The sequence below is a fragment of the Entelurus aequoreus genome, linkage group LG26 (assembly GCF_033978785.1).
Source record: "Entelurus aequoreus isolate RoL-2023_Sb linkage group LG26, RoL_Eaeq_v1.1, whole genome shotgun sequence".
Classification (NCBI taxonomy): Eukaryota; Metazoa; Chordata; class Actinopteri; order Syngnathiformes; family Syngnathidae; genus Entelurus; species Entelurus aequoreus.
The window spans coordinates 22,419,232-22,443,487 of NC_084756.1; the positions used below are offsets into that span (position 1 = coordinate 22,419,232).

Here is a 24,256-nt window from a genome sequence, read left to right on the forward strand (position 1 = left end):
TATTGGTGCTTTGTTTGATTTCTTTGGTTAATTCGTTCCATAATTTAATTCCACATACTGATATACTAAAGGTTTTAAGTGTTGTACGAGCATACAAATGTTTTAAATTAGATTTTCCTCTAAGGTTATCTTTCTCCTCCTTTGTTGAGAAGAATTGTTGTACATCAGGGGAGTCCAAAATGCGGCCCGGGGGCCATTTGCGGCCGGCAACGCGATATTTATTGGCCCGAGACACATTCTATAGACAAACTAAACAGGTCCCAAAATAGAACAAAAAACTATGAAAAATTAAACTGGACCAAATCCCCCAAAAATGGGACCTGAAAACCAAAATGGCCAACAACCTGAGCGTCTTACTATATGAGGTCTTTGATGATTTCCGTGTGTCCTGTCATGATGAAAAAGTGTACAAACTTCTTGTGAGACATATGTTTTTGAGTGCATTAAAGCCCTTAAAAGCATTTCAGTTGACAGTATAATAGCAATATTAGTAAATACAAGCTTACTTTAGAGCACAGATAACATAAATACAAATAAAATCATTATTAAAATAATCATGAATGATTTTATTGCTCTGTTATCTATAACACAAAGCTAAGATGTAGAAGTGTTTTTCAAATGTTAGCATGTGTTCACCTACGTTGTTTTGGTTTGAGTATTTTTCATATACAAAATGTATAAAAGTGGCCCTCGCTGGAAAATATTTGGACACCTCTGTTGTACATTCTTGGGTAGCAGGTTATAGTTTGCTTCATACATAATTTTAGCTGTTTGCAAATGCACCAAATCGTTGTGTTTCAATAACTGTGATTTAATAAATTAAGGGTTTGTATGTTCTCTATATCCAACATTATGTATTATTCCAGTTGATCTTTTTTGTAACACAGTTAGTGAAGTTGTTTCCCCGTATTTCTACACAATAACTCAGATATGGTAACACTCGCCAGCAGTAGAGAATATGAAGTAAGGGTGTGGGAAAAAATCGATTCGATTTCGAATCGCGATTCTCACGTTGTGCGATTCAGAATCGATTCTCATTTTTAAGAAATCTTTTTTTTTCCCCGTTTTTTTAATTATTATAATTTTTATTTTATTTTTTTATTTTTTTAAATTAATCAATCCAACAAAACAATACACAGCAATACCATAACAATGCAATCCAATTCCTAAACCAAACCCGACCCAGCAACACAATCAGAACTGCAATAAACAGAGCAATTGAGAGGAGACACAAACACGACACAGAACAAACCAAAAGTAGTGAAACAAAAATAAATATTATCAACAACAGTATCAATATTAGTTACAATTTCAACATAGCAGTGATTAAAAACCCCTCATTGACATTATCATTAGACATTTACAAAAAAAAAAAAAAAAGAATAGTGTCACAGTGGCTTACACTTGCATCACATCTCATAAGCTTGACAACACACTGTGTCCAGTATTTTCACAAAGATAAAATAAGTCATATTTTTGGTTCATTTAATAGTTAAAACAAATTTACATTATTGCAATCAGTTGATAAAACATTGTCCTTTACAATTATAAAAGCTTTTTACAAAAATCTACTACTCTGCTTGCATGTCAGCAGACTGGGGTAGATCCTGCTGAAATCCTATGTATTGAATGAATAGGGAATCGTTTTGAATCGGCAAAATATCGTTTTTGAATCGAGAATCGCGTTGAATCGGAAAAAAATCGATTTTGAATCGAATCGTGACCCCAAGAATCGATATTGAATCGAATCGTGGGACACCCAAAGATTCGCAGCTCTAATATCAAGTGCTTTTTTGGTCTAGAACCAAACCATTGCTGGAGAAATACTATACAGAAACACATTTACGCATTACTGGGGATTGAATCACCTCAACAGTGTACAAAGCGGGTTATTTTCTGGCGCATTTAAAAATCAATAAACCCGCATCCGCAGTTAAAACATATCTTATGTGGTACTGTCAAAATTAAAATGGCAAAAAATATATTAAACGTGAAAAAAAATAAAGAAAAAAAATATCTTAAAGGCCTACTGAAATGAATTTTTTTTATTTAAACGGGGATAGCAGATCTATTCTATGTGTCATACTTGATCATTTCGCGATATTGCCATATTTTTGCTGAAAGGATTTAGTATAGAACAACGACGATAAAGATTGCAACTTTTGGTATCTGATAAAAAAAAGGCTTGCACCTACCGGAAGTAGCGTGACGTAGTCAGTTGAACATATACGCAAAGTTCCCTATTGTTTACAATGATGGCCGCATGAAGTGAGAGAGATTCGGACCGAGAAAGCGACAATTTCCCCATTAATTTGAGCGAGGATGAAAGATTTGTGGATGAGTAAAGTGCAAGTGAAGGACTAGTGGGGAGTTGAAGCTATTCAGATAGGGAAGATGCTGTGAGAGGCGTGTGGGACCTGATATTCAGCTGGGAATGACTACAACAGTAAATAAACACAAGACATATATATACTCTATTAGCCACAACACAACCAGGCTTATATTTAATATGCCACAAATTAATCCTGCATAAAAACACCTGCGTGTTTGTTATGCTAGCTCCTAGCTCCTCTGCTAGCTCCTAGCTCCATAGAACACGCCAATACAATTCAAACACCTGATCAACACACACAATCACTCAGCCCAAAAGACCGTTTACCTAACCCAAGGTTCATAAAGCTTATATATTTTTAAAAAGTTACGTACGTGACGCGCACATACGGTCAAGTTATCGAATGTTTAGCAGCCAAGGCTGCATACTCACGGTACCTGATATTCAGCTGGGAATGACTACAACAGTAAATAAACACAAGACATATATATACTCTATTAGCCACAACACAACCAGGCTTATATTTAATATGCCACAAATTAATCCTGCATAATAACACCTGCGTGTTTGTTATGCTAGCTCCTAGCTCCTCTGCTAGCTCCTAGCTCCATAGAACACGCCAATACAATTCAAACACTTGATCAAAACACACAATCACTCAGCCCAAAAGACCGTTCACCTAACCCAAGGTTCATAAAGCTTATATATTTTTAAAAAGTTACGTACGTGACGCGCACGTACGGTACGGTACGTGTTATGCTAGCTCCTAGCTCCTCTGCTAGCTCCTAGCTCCATAGAACACGCCAATACAATTCAAACACATGATCAACACACACAATCACTCAGCCCAAAAGACCGTTCACCTAACCCAAGGTTCATAAAGCTTATATATTTTTAAAAAGTTACGTACATACGCAAAAAAAAGCCAAAGCTGCATACTCACAGTAGCACGTCTGCGTCTTTGTCATCCAAATCAAAGTAATCCTGGTAAGAGTCTGTGTTGTCCCAGTTCTCTACAGGCGTCTGTGTATCCAAATCAAAAGTCCTCCTGGTTAGAGTCTCTGTTATCCGAGTTCTTCCATCTTGACTGCATCTTTCGGGAATGTAAACAAAGAAGCGCCGGCTGTGTACTGTTGTGGCTGACTACGTTCGAAAAATACGTCCATTTCGCACTGACAACTTTCTTCTTTGCTTGCTCGGCTTCCTTCTCCATAATGCAATGAACATGATTGAAACAGATTCACGAACACAGATGTCCAGAATACTGTGGAATTATGAAATGAAAACAGAGCTTTTTCGTATCGGCTTCAATGTGGAAGGCATACCCGTGTTCGTCGGGCTACGTCACACGCATACGTCACACGCAGAGGCGTTTCGAACCGGAAGTTTAGCGGCAAATTTAAAATGTCACTTTATAAGTTAACCCGGCCGTATTGGCATGTGTTATAATGTTAAGATTTCATCATTGATATATAAACTATCAGACTGCGTGGTCGGTAGTAGTGGGTTTCAGTAGGCCTTTAACTCACATTTCATCGCCGGGACAGCTGAGCAGGCTTCCGGGGTTGGCCGACATCGTCTCACAAGATGTAGTTTCTCTTTAAATATCCTTCTTGAAAATGGCCTTGCAAATATATGTTGTCTTGTCTAATCATAAAAGATGCAGACGAGGCGTGTTGGCTGAGTTCTTAAAGTTTACTCCACAGCGTGCTCGTCAATAACATCCAGCTGCCGGCATGTCTACATTCAACAACTTAAACGGGGCTACTGCGCATGCTCTTCACTACTGTGGCATGCTGGGTAATGGAGTTCGTATCTTACCTAGCTCATAACATCACTATATGTATCTGCGTTAGGCCAGCTAGAAGGCTTTGCTGACAACAACTCGTGATCTGATTGGCTATCGCAACTGTCTGTCAAATGTTTGTGTCCGTTCACTTACGGTGCACGGACGCCCGCATTGTTGATTCTGAAGGCAGATTCCGTACAGCATGGCATAAGCTAGCTGAATTCTGATTGGATAAAAAACGCTATAACCTAAAAACAACAGCACTGGAAGGAGCATAATATGACATGAAGAGAATATGAATACTTTTAGATATTTAGGAAAATTAAATAAAAAAAATACTTTTATCTTTAATTATGATCATGATTTCTGGTTATGTTAGGCCAGCAGAGAAGGCCTTGCTGGCCCTGAGGACATACCACTGTTTGAACAGGGCGCAGTCATTAAATAGCATTAAAAGTCATTACATGGATTTTGCGGAAATTAAGGCCTTGAATGGCATTAAAAGGATTAAATATGATGTCCAAAGGCATTTTAAAAAATCATACAATTGCAATTGGCAACTAAAAAGACAACAAAACAAACCACCTGACCCAGTTTTTCCAATTGGGGGAATAAAACTGCACTTCAAGATGTTCAGTATTTACTGAAGTGCAATTTGTATTAACAAACGTTTAGAGTCCATATTATTTCTGTTTACCTAGTTAGGATAATTAAGTTATTGACCTTCCAATTACAATGGTTAAACATACTACAGCGAAGAAAAACATGTTTGTGTTTAAAAAGTGTACCTGCATTATTATTATAACTTGTGATTACATGTGTGCTTAATTCTCCCACAGTTAATGTAAACGTTTCAACTATTCAACATTAATCTTGTCAAATACAGACTACATATGTAATAACAATTCGCAGTAGGACATGGGTATTAAAATTGCTTTATGTTGCATCAAAAAGCATTAAATGTCATTTGCCGATACCTGCAGAAACCCTGTTTAAAAGTGGACTAAAAGAGCAAACGGGTGTACTGTCTTTTAAAAGAAGTTGTAATATTGACACTAAACACAAAGCTGCCATGTAGGCAGTTTTATTTACTTTAAAACTAATTGCTCAAAAAAACATACTCGACGAAAAGATCTGAAGCCGATCAAAAGATTTAAGCCGTGAAAGTATAAATAATGTATATTGATATAACTTATTTATAACAATTTTATGAGTGGGGGTCTTTGGATTCTCGAGACCTTTAGTCTGATGATTTTTTGTGTTTAAACTGTCATTGCTCAAAAGATGATAAACGACCAAAAACAATGTTGTTATGACTTAGTTTTGTATTCAAGATTCAAAGGATTTCACACATTCAATATTCCACTTGGAATGTTTTTTGGGGGCAAATTTAGCATATTTTGTGTTTTTCCTATTTAATAAAGAGGGTTTTGACAAAGGGGGCATAAAACATAAAAATAACTAAAACATGTCAACGGATAGCTCTGAAGTTGAGCTATAAATATTTAAGCATTGAACTTTAAGGAAAAACAATTATATATTACTTATTTTTAACACTTTGACTGAGACTCTTTTGGGTCCCCATGACCTTTAAGATTTACTAAAATTGAGGGAAGCCCTAATGGTACAATATATGATTTATTTATTAATCTCAAAATAGCCCCCGTATGCTTTCTTTTTTCAGTGTGCGGCCCTCGGTGGATAAAGTTTGGACACCCCTGGCATAGACTACAAAACATGTAGTCATCAAAGGCAGCTTGCCAAATGGGCAAGAAACTGTGCAAAAAAAGTGTTGTAACTGTGCAGTACAGAAATTATATCTTTTTTTAATGACAAATTATCTCATCATAGCACACAATTACCGTACTGCTTGAGTGCAAATCTGCTTTTTAAATGTTTAAATCAAATCAACTATAAAATCCAAGTAGCTAACCTCTCCTTAAATTGTGTCTATGTAACTTTAATACTGCAATACTTCATGTATGCAGGCCACTGTTTGTAATCTTTATTACTGTTGAAACTTTTAAAGAGGTTTTGAAAAATGTAATGTATTAAATTGCCACAGCACCATTGCACAAAAATATTTATGGAGATTAATTGCAATCTAGGGAACAATTTTTTTTATAAAATTGTCCTTTATGCTGTTTAAAAGCTGACAACTTATTTGTTTTTCCTGTCACTACCTTTGCTCACATTTACCATTTTAAAATGCCATGTTTATATTATTGTTTCCTTCCTTTATCATTGAGTAAAAAGTATATATTCCGTATTAAACCATCAATTTAATGTTTCCACATGTATTAAATTGTTGATTAGGTTTCAATTAATAGGGAATTTTTGCTTTTCTATGCAGCTCAGGTAGGCTCCAGCATCCTCCGTGACCCCGAAAGGGACAAGGAGTAGAAAACTGATGAATGGATGGATGGATAAAATTATTGTAGTCTCCAGCAAGGGGGTCCTGCATTTGCTCTCAATAGACAGCAGGGGGCGACGTCATCCATTGTACTAACGTGTGTGAGGGTTTGGTGTAATTGTCTGGTAGCCAACTGACCTCCTATTGTGGTCTGATTCACATTCATTCCTTTTCCATTCAAAGTCTGTGTAGTATTTCAAATTAGGGTTAGGGTCTTAGGGTTTACAGACCTGCCGACTTGTAGGTATTTCTCTTGCTATGCATGCACTTTGACTCTTGTAAACGTTTGTACGGTTTGTTATGCTCCACTTTCCAGGCTTTTTGCGTTTTGTTGAATTTGATTCATAGTCCTGCACCCAGTAGGGTTTATAATTTTTTTTTTAAAAAGGCACACATTGCAATTTTTCTCTCCAAAATTTTGATTGTGATTCGATTTGCGATTTTTATATTTCATACATAAAAATGCATAAAACTGTGAAAATAACGAGTGAAGGAAGTTACTTTTAGACTGTCAATCAACATTATCTTGTCTCAAGGTTTCACACTAGAATATTATGCAATGATTAACTTTCAAAAATATTTGTTCATGTTCTTAAACTAAAAACATAATCTTTTAAAAACTACACAGTGAGAGTGTACATAGTGTAATCATAGCATATATTATTAGTGCAATTATTCATTTAAAGGGATATCAACTTTTATTTCTCATTACTGTAAAATTGTTTACCAATGTACTGTACTTGGAAGGTAAATAACTTTATCCTAAATAAATAAACCCAAACAATTTAATAGACTTATTTCTGTAAGCAAAATGTCTCCTTAAATAAATGTGCATTTTTTTCCCTGTTGGAAAAATGAGGTCAAACTTTGTCTTTTGTTTTGTTGCCATCACATGATCACAGCATTCTCACTCCTTTCGTCCGTGTTGATGGGCTCATATTGCCCATCCGATTTGAAGCTGGAATATTACCCAACGGGACATTTGGCTTTCTTATTTTTAATTTTTTGTATTTTTCCTAACATTTGTTACTCTGCGGCACTTCTCACTAGCGTGCCGCGAGTAGGGAGGCTGTACGTGCTTCGCGTGTGTGTGCTTGTGTGTATAAATATCAGATTTGAAGCACTTTGGAGCGTATAGACTGGCAAAAAAAATCTGATCTGTGTCACACGAGGGTAAAAAAATCAGATTTGGTGTGCAGTGTAAACGGGGCCAAATTAATTTTAATTTATCCTTTGATTATTTGAATAGTGATTGATTGCGTATTGGCCCAGGCCTTGTATACACGGTGCAAGTAAGTGTGGAGATAGCCTAAAAAACCTTTTTTCTTATTGATATAATAATTTCGATTAAAATGTGATTTATTTATTTTTCCGGCACCCCTACTAATAACTACGTTTTTTCTTTAAATATATCAAATGTGTGTTTTTTTATCCCTTTATACAAAGTTAAAAAATATATTTAAAAATATCAGGGCAGCACGGTGGGACAGAGTTTAGTGCATGTGCCTCACAATACGAAAGTCCTGGGTCCGGGGTCTTTCTGTGTGGAGTTTGCATGTTCTCCCCAATCCACACTCCGGGTACTCCGGTTTCCTCCCGACCTCCAAAGACATGCACCTGGGGATAGGTTGATTGGCAAGACTAAATTGGCCCTAGTGTGTGAATGTGAGTGTCAATGTTGTCTGTCTATCTGGTGGCGACTTGTCCAGGCTGTACCCCGCCTACCGCCCGGATGCAGCTGAGATAGGCTCCAGCACCACCCGCGATCCCGAAAGGGACTAGCGCTAGAAAATGGATGGATGGATGGATGGATGGGGTGTAATAGAATGAAGACTGCAGTAGAGGGGACAGCACAGTGTCTATACAGAAACATAATCCACACTTGAGTCACATCACAACGTTGCAAGGCAGGAGATTTGAATTTCCAATTAGTTAAGTGGTTCTTAACCTTGTTGGAGGTACTGAACCCCACCAGTTTCATATGCGCATTCACCGAACCCTTCTTTAGTGAAAAATAAAATGTTTTTTTTTTCAAATTCAAGACAGAGTTATATGTTTTTGGTAACACTTTAGTATGGGGAACATATTCTAAGTAACAAAGACTTAATTTAGAGTTATTTGGTTAGGGTCAGGGTTAGAGGGTTAGGGTTATAATAAGGCCATGCCGAATAAGGCATTAAGTACTTAATAATGACTATTTAAGAGCCAATATGTTACTAATTAGCATGTTAATAAGCAACTAATTAATGGTGAATATGTTCCGCATACTAAAGTGTTACCATGTTTTTTTACTGGTGTACAAAATGAACCGTGCATGAACATCACCTTGTTCAAAGAACAAAACCAACACAGTTCATAAACTCACAACAAATTACACGCCTAGTGTGACTTCTGCTGTTGCAGTATCTGTAATACGCCGATAGGGAGAAGTTTTTATTTACACGATGAGTCGGGTGTGTCTTGACCTCCGCCGAACCCCTGAGCCCGACTCACCGAACCCCTAGGGTTCGATCGAACCCAGGTTAAGAACCACTGAATTAGTGTTTCATACCAGGGTTAGGGTCATGTGTCTAATATGCTTATTCATACTGACTGAACAATTTGAAGTAACATGTAACTCCATTCACAACATTTTTCCAGCTCTTTTAGTACAATCAGTGTATTAATGACATCACCACAGCACAACTTCCACATTGTTGCACCAGGTGTGCGCCAGATGCGCTGATTTTATAGCCAAGGAGTTGTGTTTTTCTTCCTCAACGGCTACTTCCTGCAGGACGTGGTGACGTCAACAACACTTTCCTCTGTATGAATACTTCCCATGTCAAGTTTTACTGCACAGCATGCTGATTGATTGGGAGCCTCCTCCAAAAACACACGTTCATATGTTTTTATGGGTGCGTCTGCGTATCGTCAGGTTTTGCATCGGTGCAGCGGTACTGGTGGTTGTTTTATGTTTAAATTGCCATATTTCCTGTGTTTCATCATGAATGTTGAGTAAGAGGCTTTCTAAAAACACTACCTGCTAGCATCACGTGGACTCCATTCTTTCGCTGCGAGTCACTATGCGCTCAATGATGCCGTCTCAGGTTCATGTCAAGACTTGTGTGGACCAACAGTACCTTCAGAACTCGCTCATCTGTTCCTGCTGAGCTGAGCGCCGCATGACATTTCAAAAAATAATTTTGGAAAAATAATAATAAAATCTGTTCCAAAGTCAAACTGATGTCATCAAAGGGAAACTGCACATTTTTGTGGAATTTTGCATATTATTCTAGGTCCCTAATGTAAGACAAGAACACATTTTCATTTGTTTATGCTTTCTAACACATAAACGCTAGTAAAGGTCAGCTAGGGGACGGCGTGGCGCAGTTGGGAGAGTGGCCGTGCCAACAACCTGAGGGTTCCTGGTTCGATCCCCACTTTTTACCAACCTCGTCACGTCCGTTGTGTCCTTGAGCAAGACACTTCACCCTTGCTCCTGATGGGTCGCGGTTAGGGCCTTGCATGGCAGCTCCCGCCATCAATGTGGAAATAGTGTCAAAGTGCTTTGAGTACCTTGAAGGTAGAAAAGCGCTGTACAAGTATAACCCATTTACCATTCGTCGCTATATTATGCCTATAAAGCATTTAAAACTTTAAAAAGACTCCATCAATGTTTTAATTAAACAATGTAAGTATATATGTAATGTAATAACATGCACATTCATAATGACATGTAATATTTACGTATTTTGCTCATTTTAAGCATATGGCAGCGTATTAGTTTCACATCGGCATCACAACAACACTACTAATAACGTTAGACTGCATGAGAGACTACTACTACTACTTTGGGACAAATGATGACAATAATGATGGCCTTATATTTTTAGCGTGAATATGAGGATGATGAGCTATAAGATTTAGAAGCTGAGTGCTAAACAAATCAAGCTTTAGTGAAACACTAAGCATCATGCAGCAATATTGCAAGTGTTCAACAAGAAGTTCAAGCTATGACCATAATAAAACAATCACTTACTGTACAATGTCTGCTCTTCTCCTTTTAGATTAATTAATCATAATCCCCTCGCAGGTAAACAAAAAAAAGCTGCCACAAACGAGCATCTTTTTGTGTCTTTCTTGCCATCTTCGGGAATAAATTGAATGTCAAAGTTGACTAACTTCTCGGTTTATAGGCACAACCTTTTACTATACAAACGAGAAGCATGATTTATAATATAGAAATAACTTTCACCAGCTCAGAGGTGATGCAGCAGCTCACTGGCTCAGAATGTCAATATACTGTAGCTCAGGGGTCACCAACGCGGTGCCCGCGGGCACCAGGTAGCCCGTAAGGACCAGATGAGTAGCCCGCTGGCCTGTTCTAAAAATAGCTCAAATAGCAGCACTTACCAGTGAGCTGCCTCTATTTTTTAAATTGTATTTATTTACTAGCAAGCTGGTCTCGCTGTGCTCGACATTTTTAATTCTAAGAGAGACAAAACTCAAATACAATTTGAAAATCCAAGAAAATATTTTAAAGACTTGGTCTACACTTGTTTAAATAAATTCATAATTTTTTTTACTTTGCTTCTTATAACTTTCAGAAAGACAATTTTATAGAAAAAATACAACCTTAAAAATGATTTTAGGATTTTTAAACACATATACCTTTTTACCTTTTAAATTCCTTCCTCTTATTTCCTGACAATTTAAATCAATGTTCAACTAATTTTTTATTTTTTTTATTGTAAAGAATAATAAAAACATTTTAATTTAATTCTTCATTTTAGCTTCTGTTTTTTCGACGAAGAATATTTGTGAAATATTTCTTCAAACTTATCATGATTAAAATTCAAAAAAATTATTCTGGCAAATCTAGAAAATCTGTAGAATCAAATTTAAATCTTATTTCAAAGTCTTTTTAATTTATTTTAAAATTTTTGTTCTGGAAAATCTAGAAGAAATAACGATTTGTCTTTGTTAGAAATATAGCTTGGTCCAATTTGTTATATATTCTAACAAAGTGCAGATTTGATTTTAACCTATTTAAAACATGTCATCACAATTCTAAAATCAATCTTAATCAGGAAAAATTACTAATGATGTTCCATAAATTATTTTTTTAATTTTTTCAAAAAGATTCGAATTAGCTAGTTTTTCTCTTCTTTTTTTCGGTTGAATTTTGAATTTTAAAGAGTCGTAATTGAAGATAAACTATGTTTCAAAATTTAATTGTAATTTTTTTCGTGTTTTCTCCTCTTTTAAACCGTTCAGTTAAGTGTAAATATCATTAATTATTAATAATAACATAGAGTTAAAGGTAAATTGAGCAAATTGGCTATTTCTGGCAATTTATTTAAGTGCGTATCAAACTGGTAGCCCTTCGCATTAATCAGTACCCAAGAAGTAGCTCTTGGTTTCAATAAGGTTGGTGACCCCTGCTGTAGCTGCATAAGCTAAATGGCTCTCTGTGATCAATGTGCTGCTAAAAGTAGTCCCTTACTGTTGGTTATCATAACAATATTGCTAATACTTGTAATTTTCAGGTCAGAAGATGATTGTTGGCAGTTTTTGGATGTTTTTTTAGAGGTCTTTATGGGCACAATAGATGCAATGGTGTCATGAATCCCATTACCTCCTACTTTTGATACTTTTGTTTATTTACTAGTTAGAATTCATGAAAACAAAACAAAACACGTGTGTTATTCTTGCATACGTATGATTGTGAATAATAGGGGAAAATTCCTTAAAAAGTGCAGTTCCACTTTAAGTGCTGGGTATAGTCTCATGAATTTGTATATTATTGATAACTTCTTGTTGATTTAGCCATATAGTACTGAGCAGACAGGACCGAGATGTGTTGCCTGTGTCTCTACGCTACTGTACACTCATTTTTCATTATATTTTATTTTTAGGAAAAATTATATAATTCATATACGGTAAATACTACACATATGAGTAAAATAATGGAATCATGGTTACTATTGTTAGTCTTATTAGGAGTGCTCAAAAATATCGATTCACATGCGAAACGTGATTATTATTCATTCTGATTCTAAACCTATTGACTATTTTCGAAAATACCTTTTTATTTATCATTTTTTTAAGGAATTATTAAAAAGTCATTCTAGGCCACATCTGTATTTGCTGCTCCTATATGTCATACGTCAACAGCCGAGAGGAGCTTTTGTAGCCTGTTTTGAAAATGTTTTATCATCATTTTTATACCAATTAATATATTGCAAGAATCTGTTCAAATCAAGAATTGTATTGAATTGATTCTGAATCAAATTGTCACCCCAAAAATTGGAATCGAACTGTGAGCCCTTGTAAGATTCACATTGCTAACTATTTAGATTATTGTATTATTATAATTAATCCAATCCACTTTATTTATATAGCACATTTAAACAACAAAAATGTTTCCTAAGTGCTGCACAACATTATTAAAGACAATATTAAAAACAATATTCAAATATTATCCTTAGCTCCACCAATGACTGAATAAAAACATTTAATGAGCCTTTCGACAACCTAACCTTTTTAATGTGTGCCATGCATTGTTTTTAATTGATTAAACACTTTACAAACCGTTCCAATATTTTTATGTAACCCTGCTTTTTTTTTTTTTACAAACCAAAATATATATTTTTTTTAGCAAAATATAATTTTTTTTCTAAAAATCTAATTAATATAAAAAACATGTTTAGCCGATCCCTTTATGCATCTGGGACAGAGTGGCAATGTTATTTTTCATATTCAAGACAGGATATTTCAAATGAAGTTCTGGCAGAAGAGAAAAAAAGTCTTAGTAGGGCGTGCGCATTTTAAATCGGGGCTTCAAACTTATTTTAGCTCGAGGGGCCACATGGGGAAAAATCTATTCCCAATAAGGCCAGACTTGTAAAATCAAGGCACAATAATTTAAAAATAAAGACAACTTGAAATTGTTTTTTTCTTTGTTTAAAAATAGACCAAGCACATTATTTATTTAAAAAATTTTTTTTAACACTTACATGTTGCGGTTAATAGTATTCTATCTTGATTTTTCGTTATTTGTAATTTCTGGATAAATGGTGTGATAATGTTCATCAGTCATATAGGTGTAATTGAGTCTCACATAGTTTTAATATGCTCCCATTGGTGATCATTTTAAACTGAGCAGAAGATTAAATGAATAATCAAAATCAAATAACAGGATGTTATTAATGTACATTCAATCAATTGATTGTTTGAATGTACTTAACTCATTTTCCTAAACTGATATACTAACGTGTTTTTTTCTGAACATACGTAGCATCATCTGAATTTACACCCATTTCATTAATCACACATGAAGTTAGAAGGGGCTACATATTATTTTAGCATATTTTGGGGTAGAAATGTCACAGGTTACATTGCCAACATCTTTGACACTCAAGGCATGAACCTAACAATCCACATTTTGTATACTATCACTAATAAGCAGCGCAAGTACGTGGTGTCCAAACACGGAAGTGTTGCCACGTAGCTTCGCCCCCTCTGAAGTCATGCGCGCTCTAGCGACAGGGGATACAAATAATTGCTATTGCGACATCCAGTGGGCACATTTAGAACAGCTGTTTCTTTCATTCCAAAAATTTCAGCTCATTTTCATACCTAGCAAACTCATCTCATAGAAACCTGTCTGCGGGCTGTATGTTTGACTCCCTTGATTGAAATGCGAACAAGGTGTGTATATTGGTATAGTTTGAGTTGTGTTGACACATCTATCATTGTCTTTGTGCAGAGTGTCCTGCAGGGATGTGTTCCAGTCGGGGTATTTGCGGCAGCGACGAGCGCCCTCGCAACAGATCCACCAGCTCAGAGAGCAGTGGTTCGGGGGCTCACTATGCCCTGTGCGCCCTGGGAGTGGGCCTCATCGCCCTTGGCGTGGTCATGATTGTGTGGACGGTGATACCCATCGACGGCGAGTCGTCCGGCGGCTCCACCAACTCGTCCGGCAACTCCACGACAGAAGGCATCGACGATAACGGAGAAGAAGAAGAGGGAGCGATCTCCAAGTCTTCGTCGGTCGCCATGGTGCTGGTGGGCGTGGGCCTCCTCATTCTGCTTTTGTCCATTTTCCTCGGCATTAGAAGCAAGCGGAGAGCTCATCAGAGCCCAGACCAGCCGGCGGCAGCTGGAACATCTGCTTTCCTGGAGCATGTGGGGGACGAGCAGGCAGAGCCGTAAGTCTGATTTGTTTTTCATATCATCAATTTCCTGGATTTATTGAGTTAGAAATCAACAAAACTTCCAGAGAGAATACAACTATTGCCAAGCTCAATGGGACCTTTTTTCTGAATTGTTTCTAACAACTTTTATCCACATGGATTTGTAAAATAAACCATGGGATCTAATAGTTCTGGACTTTATTAAAAGTGCTGTTTGCAGCCTTTATGCAGCTGCCTTGAGCATGCTAACTTTCAGAGGGTTGTAGGTAGGGCTAGGCGATATGGACGAAAAAGTACCGTATTTTTCGGACTATAAGTCGCAGTTTTTTTCATAGTTTGGCCGGCTTGCGACTTATACTCAGGAGCGACTTGTGTGAAATTATTAACACATTACTGTAAAATATCAAATAATATTATTTAGCTCATTCACGTAAGAGACTAGGGGCCGTACTTATCAAGCTTCTTAGAGTGCCATTTTACACTTAAGTCCTGAGGATTTGCGAAATTTAGTCCTACTCTCAAACTTAAGTCTTAAGTGGTTAGGAGTTGCCAGGGGATGGCACTGAGGCGAGAGAGACGTGCGCGAACGTTCAGGGAACGGAACAATGTTGTTGTTTTTTTTGATGACGAGCAGCTGATCAAACGGTATCGTTTACACAGAGCGGATATTATTTTTGTCACAGATTTAATACTTTTCGATTCCTTGTTGATTTCTGCATGTGTCTGCAGTGGGCTAGTATATATAGAGCCACCCACACCAGTTTCAAATTAGTTAATGAATTGGAAAGAAAATGTTATGACAGTAGCGTATGTGTGTGGCCGTGAGGTGAGTGACGTCAGGGAGTGTGTGGGCGATAGAAGAGAGGGAGCGGTAGCGTGAGTGCCGGCGGGGACTAGTTTGTTTTGTATTATTTTGTAGTTTATTGTCAAAATATACACTCCCATTGTCCACTTAAATATTTCCAAGATATTTCTTTATTCTTAGACAACGGATTCCCTTCCGTGATTGGTCATTTCTATGGACACAGAAATGACGTCACCTAAAATTCCGTTTACGGCACATAGTAATGTCGTAATTCAGCTCTGAGTGTGACACTTAAGATTCAGTCCTACACTTCGCTGAAAGTGTGAGTAAGACGCTTGATAACTAACTTTTAAGTGCAGCTTTCAGCGAATAATTTATTTACTTTTAAGTCAACTCTTAGCAGACTTCTTAGGAGTAATTCTAAGAAGCTTGATAAGTACGGCCCTAGACGTATAAGATTTCATGGGATTTAGCGATTAGGAGTGACAGATTGTTTGGTAAACGTATAGCATGTTCTATATGTTATAGTTATTTGAATGATTCTTACCATAATATGTTACGTTAACATACCAGGCACGTTCTCAGTTGGTTATTTATGCCTCATATAACGTACATTTATTCAGCCTGTTGTTCACTATGCTTTATTTATTTTAAATTGCCTTTCAAATGTCCATTCTTGGTGTTGGGTTTTATCAAATAAATTCCCCCAAAAAATGCGACTTATATATGTTTTTTCCCTTCTTTATTATGCATTTTTGGCCGGTGCGACTTATACTCCGGAGCGACTTATAGTCCGAAAAATGCGGTATATCTCTATATATTTTTACTTAAACTCGATATTCGATATATATCTCGATATGTTTTCCGGTGTAAATATTTATATAAAGATATTCATTTTTGAGCGAGATTCACTAAAATTGAAGTGAATGACAATTGTATTGAAAACAGTCAGTGGCACTTTTATTAACCCAGTTAGTCAAGATGAGTATTAACAGCACAGAAAATAAACTCTTTAAGTAGCACAGAATTACATAAATAAAATAGAAAAACAAAGAATGTATAAATAAAATAAAAACATATTCTCTGTACATAAAATGAATAACATAGTTGTGTAATTAATACAAAATGTATCAAACTCGGATAAAAAATAAATTTGCAGGCAGGCACTTTTTAAGTCCCAGTCGACGATGTAATGGACTGTCATACACGTTAAGTGACTTGACTTAATTATGCGACTATGATCTTGTTTGTTTCAAAATGATTCAACGTCAAAATATAAAGAGTAGATTTAATGAACAAAATGTCAGCTACTGTCTTGTTGTAAAACACCAATGAAAATGAAATGTAGCATTTGGACAGGCTATACTGTAGCAAAAGTCATCACATGTCCACAATCATGTTTGTTCTTAAATGTGTCTTCCATGTTTGATTTGGGCTTTCATGGTAAACAACTCAAATGTTGGCCATTGTTTTATCCAGATGCATGCATTTTTCCAAATGTGGCCAAGTAGACGCATTGTGGGTTTTCTGGACGTCTACATCGCTAAAATAAAAATCTAAGGAAGAGAATCCCTCTGCCATCTTCCACTAGTTTTTTTTATATATAAATCGCCTGCTTGAAAATTCCCTCTTCTCTTCTACAACTCTCTCGTCGTCATTTGGGATGTCTGTTGTGATTTCCCTTCCTGGTTCCATGACCCGCCCTATCTTGCCCCTGATTGGCCTGTCCCTAATGTTTTGCCTTAATCTCAACCAATCGTGACTCATCATAGTAAACAACCAACCAATCATGGATGTTCTTATACGAGCAAGTACGTCTTGGAAGGGGAGGGGGTTTAGTAGCCTGTGCAGGGGAGAACAAGGAACACAAAAAATAGGCGGCGTTTGGTCATTTTAACTTGAAATAAATTAAATCGATATTACAATATTTTCTTAATTCATATCTTGTTTAAAAATATATCTATATATCATACAAACTCGATATATCGCCCAGCCCTGGTTGTAAGCATTAAAATAGAAGACCCTGGGCTAGTAGAATGGGAAAAACAAGTTAACTTTATATGCTTAATTGTGTTTCATTGTATCCATTAAACCAGTGGTCCACAACCACCGGTCCGTGGTCCACAAGAAAAAATTAAAATAAATAAAAATTATTTTTATTTTTTTAAATTTATTAAATCAACATAAAAAACACAAGATAGACTTACAATTAGTGCACCAACCCAAAAAAAACTCCCTCCCCCATTTACAAACCCCGTTTCCATATGAGATTGGAAATTGTGTTAGATGTAAATATAAACGGAATACAATGATTTGCAAATCATTTTCAACCCATATTCAATTGAATGAACTACAAAGACAACATATTTGATGTTCAAACTCATAAACTTTATTTTTTTTCTGCAAATAATAATTAACTTAGAATTTCATGGCTGCAACACGTGACAAAGTAGTTAGGAAAGGGCATGTTCACCACTGTGTTACATGGCCTTTCCTTTTAACAACACTCAGTAAACGTTTGGGAACTGAGGAGACACATTTTTGAAGCTTCTCAGGTGGAATTCTTTCCCATTCTTGCTTGATGTACAGCTTAAGTTGTTCAACAGTCCGGGGGTCTCCGTTGTGGTATTTTAGGCTTCATAATGCGCCACACATTTTCAGTGGGAGACAGGTCTGGACTACAGGCAGGCCAGTCTAGTACCCGCACTCTTTTACTATGAAGCCACGTTGATGTAACACGTGGCTTGGCATTGTCTTGCTGAAATAAGCAGGGGCGTCCATGATAACGTTGTTTGGATGGCAACATATGTTGCTCCAAAACCTGTATGTACCTTTCAGCATTAATGGCGCCTTCACAGATGTGTAAGTTACCCATGCCTTGGGCACTAATACACCCCCATACCATCACAGATGCTGGCTTTTCAACTTTGCGCATATAACAATCTGTATGGTTCTTTTCCTCTTTGTTCCGGAGGACACGACGTCCACAGTTTCCAAAAACAATTTGAAATGTGGACTCGTCAGACCACAGAACACTTTTCCACTTTGTATCAGTCCATCTTAGGTGAGCTCAGGCCCAGCGAAGCCGACGGCGTTTCTGGGTGTTGTTGATAAACTGTTTTCGCCTTGCATAGAGTTTTAACTTGCACTTACAGATGTAGCGACCAACTGTAGTTACTGACAGTGGGTTTCTGAAGTGTTCCTGAGCCCATGTGGTGATATCATTTACACACTGATGTCGCTTGTTGATGCAGTACATCCTGAGGGATGGAAGGTCACGGGCTTAGCTGCTTACGTGCAGTGATTTCTCCAGATTCTCTGAACCCTTTGATGATATTACGGAGCGTAGATGGTGAAATCCCTAAATTCCTTGCAATAGCTGGTTGAGAAAGGTTTTTCTTAAACTGTTCAACAATTTGCTCACTCATTTGTTGACAAAGTGGTGACCCTCGCCCCATCCTTGTTTGTGAATGACTGAGCACTTCATGGAATCTACTTTTATACCCAATCATGGCACCCACCTGTTCCCAATTTGCCTGTTCACCTTTGGGATGTTCCAAATAAGTGTTTGATGAGCATTCCTCAACTTTATCAGTATTTATTGCCACCTTTCCCAACTTCTTTGTCACGTGTTGCTGGCATCAAATTCTAAAGTTAATGATTATTTGCAACAACAAAAAATGTTTATGAGTTTGAACATCAAATATGTTGTCTTTGTAGCATATTCAACTGAATATGGGTTGAAAATGATTTGCAAATCATTGTATTCCGTTTATATTTACATCTAACACAATTTCCCAACTCTTATGGAAACGGGGTTTGGACAATAAACCCCTAATTTAAAGCCTTAATCTACAATAAAACCCTAACCCTACAACAAAATTAATCTGAAGTACTAATCTACAATAAAACACTAATTTGAAATTAATATATAACCCTAATTAGAAACCTTAATTTAAAATAAAAATATAATTTGAAACCCTAATCCAACAATGAAATAATAATTTAAAAACCTAATCGTACAACAAAACACTAATTTCAAACCCTAACACTCATTTGAATCCCTAACCTGGGAATAAAACCCAAATATGAAGCCCGACCAGGCCTGCAATGAAACTCTAAGGTTTTGTCACCTTCTTCCCAGAGCACCAGATCCAGCTTCTTTCAACGTTCCGACCTATGACGAGGTGGTCGGCAGCAATGACTACCCCGTCCGCCAGAGCAACCTCCGCCAAAGCAACACCCACCTGCCCTCCTACGAGGACATCATAGCAGCCGTGGAGAACGAGGGGGCGGAGCACAACAACCGCCCCGCAGAGGACACGCCTCTGAACGAGTCCGCACCCCCCGAAGCGCAAACAGCCGGCGTCGCGGAGCCCCGGGCCGACGCATCGGCGCGTCAGCCCAGTCTGCCGACACGCACCACCAGCCGGGCCAGTCGCTTACTGCGCCCCCTGCGGGTGAGGAGGATTAAGTCGGACAAACTCCACCTAAAGGACTTCCGCATCCAAATCCGCAGCCCCACGCACAACCCAGTGACCATTGAGCCCATCACGCCGCCGCCGCAGTATGAAAACCAGGCGCCCGAATTAGGTTAGTACCCGCCCTCCTCCTCCAGAAGCAGTTATCTCTGGATGGACTCGTGTGGGAAGCCAATTTTCAAAGGTCGCTGCAAAGCAGATGTGACCATTGGCACATTAGTTGTGTTGCCACGTGTCACCAATCCAAGCAGCGTCCTCCATTAAAAAAAAAAAAACAAACGCTTTAATTTACTTGAAGATGTAAATGAGTCGCGTGCGGTGATTGGAGGGCAAAAAGGGAATTCATTAGCGTGCTGGCAAACCTCAGTGAAGACGATGCAATGAAATGTCGTCTGTGTGATGTTTTGGAATGAGCTTTTAAACGGTTTTGTGTGTCGTAAAGTTATAAGGTCGTCTGGTCGGTGCGGGATGAAAAATGAGGTAAATATCACATGTAGGGTAAAGGTTGAATCATTTTTAAAGCATCTTGTATTGATTGTTAGGAATGGATACTTTTCGTTTTATTTGGTTGTTTTATGTTTGTGTTGTGCAACACCCAAAAAGAGCTTGGCCCCCGCATGTCACGTCACAATAGTTAGCTGCATGTTCTCGACAACTGTGATGCATTTGTCTCATCGTTTTAAAATAATAAATCCTGCAAGTTTGACATGGATGTATTTATGCTCAGGAATTTATGTATATTTTATGGTCTGATAATAAAATCTACAGTATCTGTAGTTTTATTTTATGTTGCACTCTTATTTAAAATGCATGGAACTGTTGGTTAGGATGTGGCGCCATCTAGTGGTGACTTTCAGCATAAACCCAGACTTATTTTTCAATTATTAGGGATGCTTTATTAATTTTAGAGTCAATTGAAATCCTAACAGATTTAAATGTATTGGGTTTCCAGTTCTGTAAAATTTAGGTTTTTACATCAAGGTTAGTGTTTCAAATTTGACAAAGTGACCTTGTTTCAAATTTGGGTTACAGTTTCCTTGGAGGGAACACATTTTCAGATGAAGTTCTCAAATGTTTTATTTATTTTTTTAATCAGGGTTCGAGTAAACAGTTAGGGTTATTAATTTAGGCTTTTCTAATTAGGATTTTTTTTTTTTTTTTACTTCAGAATTAGGATTTACACTGAGTTTAGGGTTTTCAATTAGGGTTCAAACTAGGGCTGCAAATAACGATTAATTTGGTAGATTAATCTGTCGATTATTACTTTGATTAATCGATTAATAATCGGATAAAAGAGGCAAACTACATTTTTATTCTTTCCAGTATTTTATTGAAAAAAACAGCATACTGGCACCATGCTTATTTTGATTATTGTTTATCAGCTGTTTGTGCATGTTGCAGTTTATATTAAAAAATAAAATAAAAATGCCTCTGCACATAGCATAGATCCAACGAATCGATGACTAAATTAATCGCCAACTATTTTTATAATCGATTTAATCGATTAGTTGTTGCAGCCCTAGTTCAAACACAGCCTAGCGCTGGTATGAAACCCTAGTCAGGGTTTCATATAGTTTTTTTAAGGTCAAAATTTGGTTTACACTCCGATTAACTGTCAAAATGGGTTAGGGTTTCAATTAGGGGTTGATTTTATAATTCGGATTTACAGGTTTACACTTAGTTTAGTGTTAAATTAAGTTTGGTTTTTTAAAATGAGGCTTTTCAATTAGGGTTCAAAATAATCCTACCGCTGGTATGAAACCTTCGTCGAGGTTTCAAATTGAGATTTTTTTAAATCCGGATTACCGGTCAAAATTCGGGTTTACACTAGGATTTGGTTTCACAATGAGTTAGGGTTTCAATTAGGGTTTGAGTTTAGAATTCGGATTTAATGGTTTACACTTGGTTTAGTGTTAAATTAGGTTTGGGTTTTCAAGTAGGCTTTTCAATTTGGGTTCAAAATAATCCTACCGCTGGTATGAAACCCGAGTCAAGGTTTCAAATTGCGATTTTTTTAAGTCCGTGTTTAAGGTCAAAATTCGGGTTTACACTAGAATTTGGTTTCAAATTAGGCTTTTCTAATTAGAGTTTAAAACTAGGATTTCCCACTTATACGTCAAGTTGTATTTTTTCTTCACTACTGTGTGTGACCTGAGCATTCAGGAGTAAGACTATCCAGGACTAGCTGCAGTGCGCTTAAACCACCACCAGGTAGCATCTGTGAGCCGATAATACTGCATCATCTCTTTCTCTTTCGGACTTATCAGGTTGGTGGTTTAGAATTTGGATTTTCACTTAAGGTTTACACTTGGGTCACAGTTTCTAATTAGGGTTTCTAATTAGGCTTTTCATTAGAGTTAGAGCTCGCTGGTACGAAACCCTACCTGGAAACCCTTATAGCAGGGTTGTCGAAGTCATTTTAGATCGAGGGGCCACATGAAGAAAAATCTACTCCCAAGTGGGCCGCACTGGTAAAATCGCAGCACAATAACTTAAAAATAAAGACAACTTCAGATTGTTTTCTTTGTTTAAAAATAGAACAAGCACATTCTGAAAATGTACAAATCATGGTTTTTTTACGCTTACATGTTGCGGTTAATAGTATATATACTTTAATTGTCGTTATTTATATTTTCTGAATAAATTATGTGATAATGTTCATCAGTCAACTCATTGCTGTTAATTTACAATCTATCAAGATAAAACTATATCAAAATCAAATTACAGGATGTTATTTATGTAGTTTTCTCATTTTCCTCGACTGATATATTAATGTGGTTTATTTTGTACATATGTAGCATCTACAAAGATACAAACAATTGCTATTGTGACATCTAGTGGACACATTTAGAACAGCTGTTTCTTTCATTCAATAATTTAAAGTTAATTTTTATACCAGCAAACTCATCCCGCGGGCCGGATAAAACCTGTTAGGGGCCTGATCCGGCCCTCGGGTCGTACGTTTGACACCCCTGCCTTATAGGATTTCAATTAGGGACGGGTTATGATTTCAAGTTATTTATACGTAGAAAAAAGTATGTTTACACACGACTACTGCACCTAATGTAAGTAAATAATATTCTTGCAGGGACACTTGTGTACATAAAAGTGGGTATAGAAGTCAAACACAGGATGAGTTTGCCAAGTATAAAATTGAACCTGAAACTGCTGTTCTAAATGTGTCCACTAGATGTCACAACAGCAATTAGACTTAGACTTAGACTTCCTTTTTATTGTCATTCAAATTTGAACTTTACAGTACAGATAAGAACGAAATTTTGTTACATTAGCTCATGGTAGTGCAGGATAAAAAAGCAATAAGGTGCATATATAAATAAATAAATAGGTTACTGTACAGATAAATATATTGCACTTGTTCATATGCATCCACGTTTATGGATGTATGTTATATTGTCTTTTTTTATTCCAGCGAGTTAATCCATTTTGGGGGGAGTTGAGGGGATAATTATGATGCGTTCAAGAGTCTAACGGCCTGAGGGAAGAAGCTGTTACATATGTACAAAATAAACCACATGATGTTGGCACATCAGTCGAGGAAAATGACCAGACTACATAAATAACATCCTGTAATTTCATTTTGACATAATTTTTTTATCTTGATAGTTTGAAAATTAACACCAATGAGTTGACTGATGAACATTATCACATCATTTATGATTTGTACAATTTCAGAATGTGCTTGTTGTGTTTTTAAACAAAGAAAACAGTCTGAAGTTGTCTTTATTTTTAAGTTATCGTGCCGTGATTTCACCAATCCGGCCCACTTGGGAGTAGATTTTTCTCCATGTGGCCCCCCGATCTAAAATGAGTTTGACACCCCTGCTATATATACTTTGTCATTATTTATATTTTCTGAATAAATGTGATAATTCTAAATGTGTTCATTTACAATCTATCAAGATGAAAAAATTATATCAATATGAAACTACAGTTTGTTATTTATGTAGTTTGATAATTGCCCATGTGGTTTATTGTGTACATACAAAGATATAAATAATTGCTATTGCGACATCTAGTGGACACATTTAGAACAGCAGTTTATTTCATTCAAAAATTCAAGTAAATTTATATACCAGCAAACTCATCCCGCGGGCCGGGTAAAACCTGTCCGCGGGGCCCTCAGGCTTTTTGACACCCCTGCTTTATAGGATTTCAAGTTATTTATACGTGGAAAAAAGTATGTTTACACACGACTACTGCACCTAATGCGGGGGTCGGCAACCCGCGGCTCTAGA

The 24,256-nt window shown here is 36.9% G+C and overlaps 1 protein-coding gene across 3 annotated transcripts in view; it reads left to right on the forward strand.

The window, feature by feature from the left end:
• tmem51b (transmembrane protein 51b) overlaps nucleotides 1–20,787 on the forward strand; it is a 28,272-nt gene extending 7,485 nt beyond the window's left edge. For all 3 annotated transcript variants that reach the window (XM_062038276.1, XM_062038275.1, XM_062038277.1), the window contains exons 2-3: nucleotides 14,288–14,729; nucleotides 19,664–20,787. In XM_062038276.1, coding sequence (XP_061894260.1) covers nucleotides 14,302–14,729; nucleotides 19,664–20,117 — 882 coding nt within the window. In that variant the 5' untranslated portion in view covers nucleotides 14,288–14,301 and the 3' untranslated portion in view covers nucleotides 20,118–20,787. The remainder of the gene's footprint in view (nucleotides 1–14,287; nucleotides 14,730–19,663) is intronic.
• The last annotated feature ends 3,469 nt before the right edge of the window (nucleotides 20,788–24,256 follow it).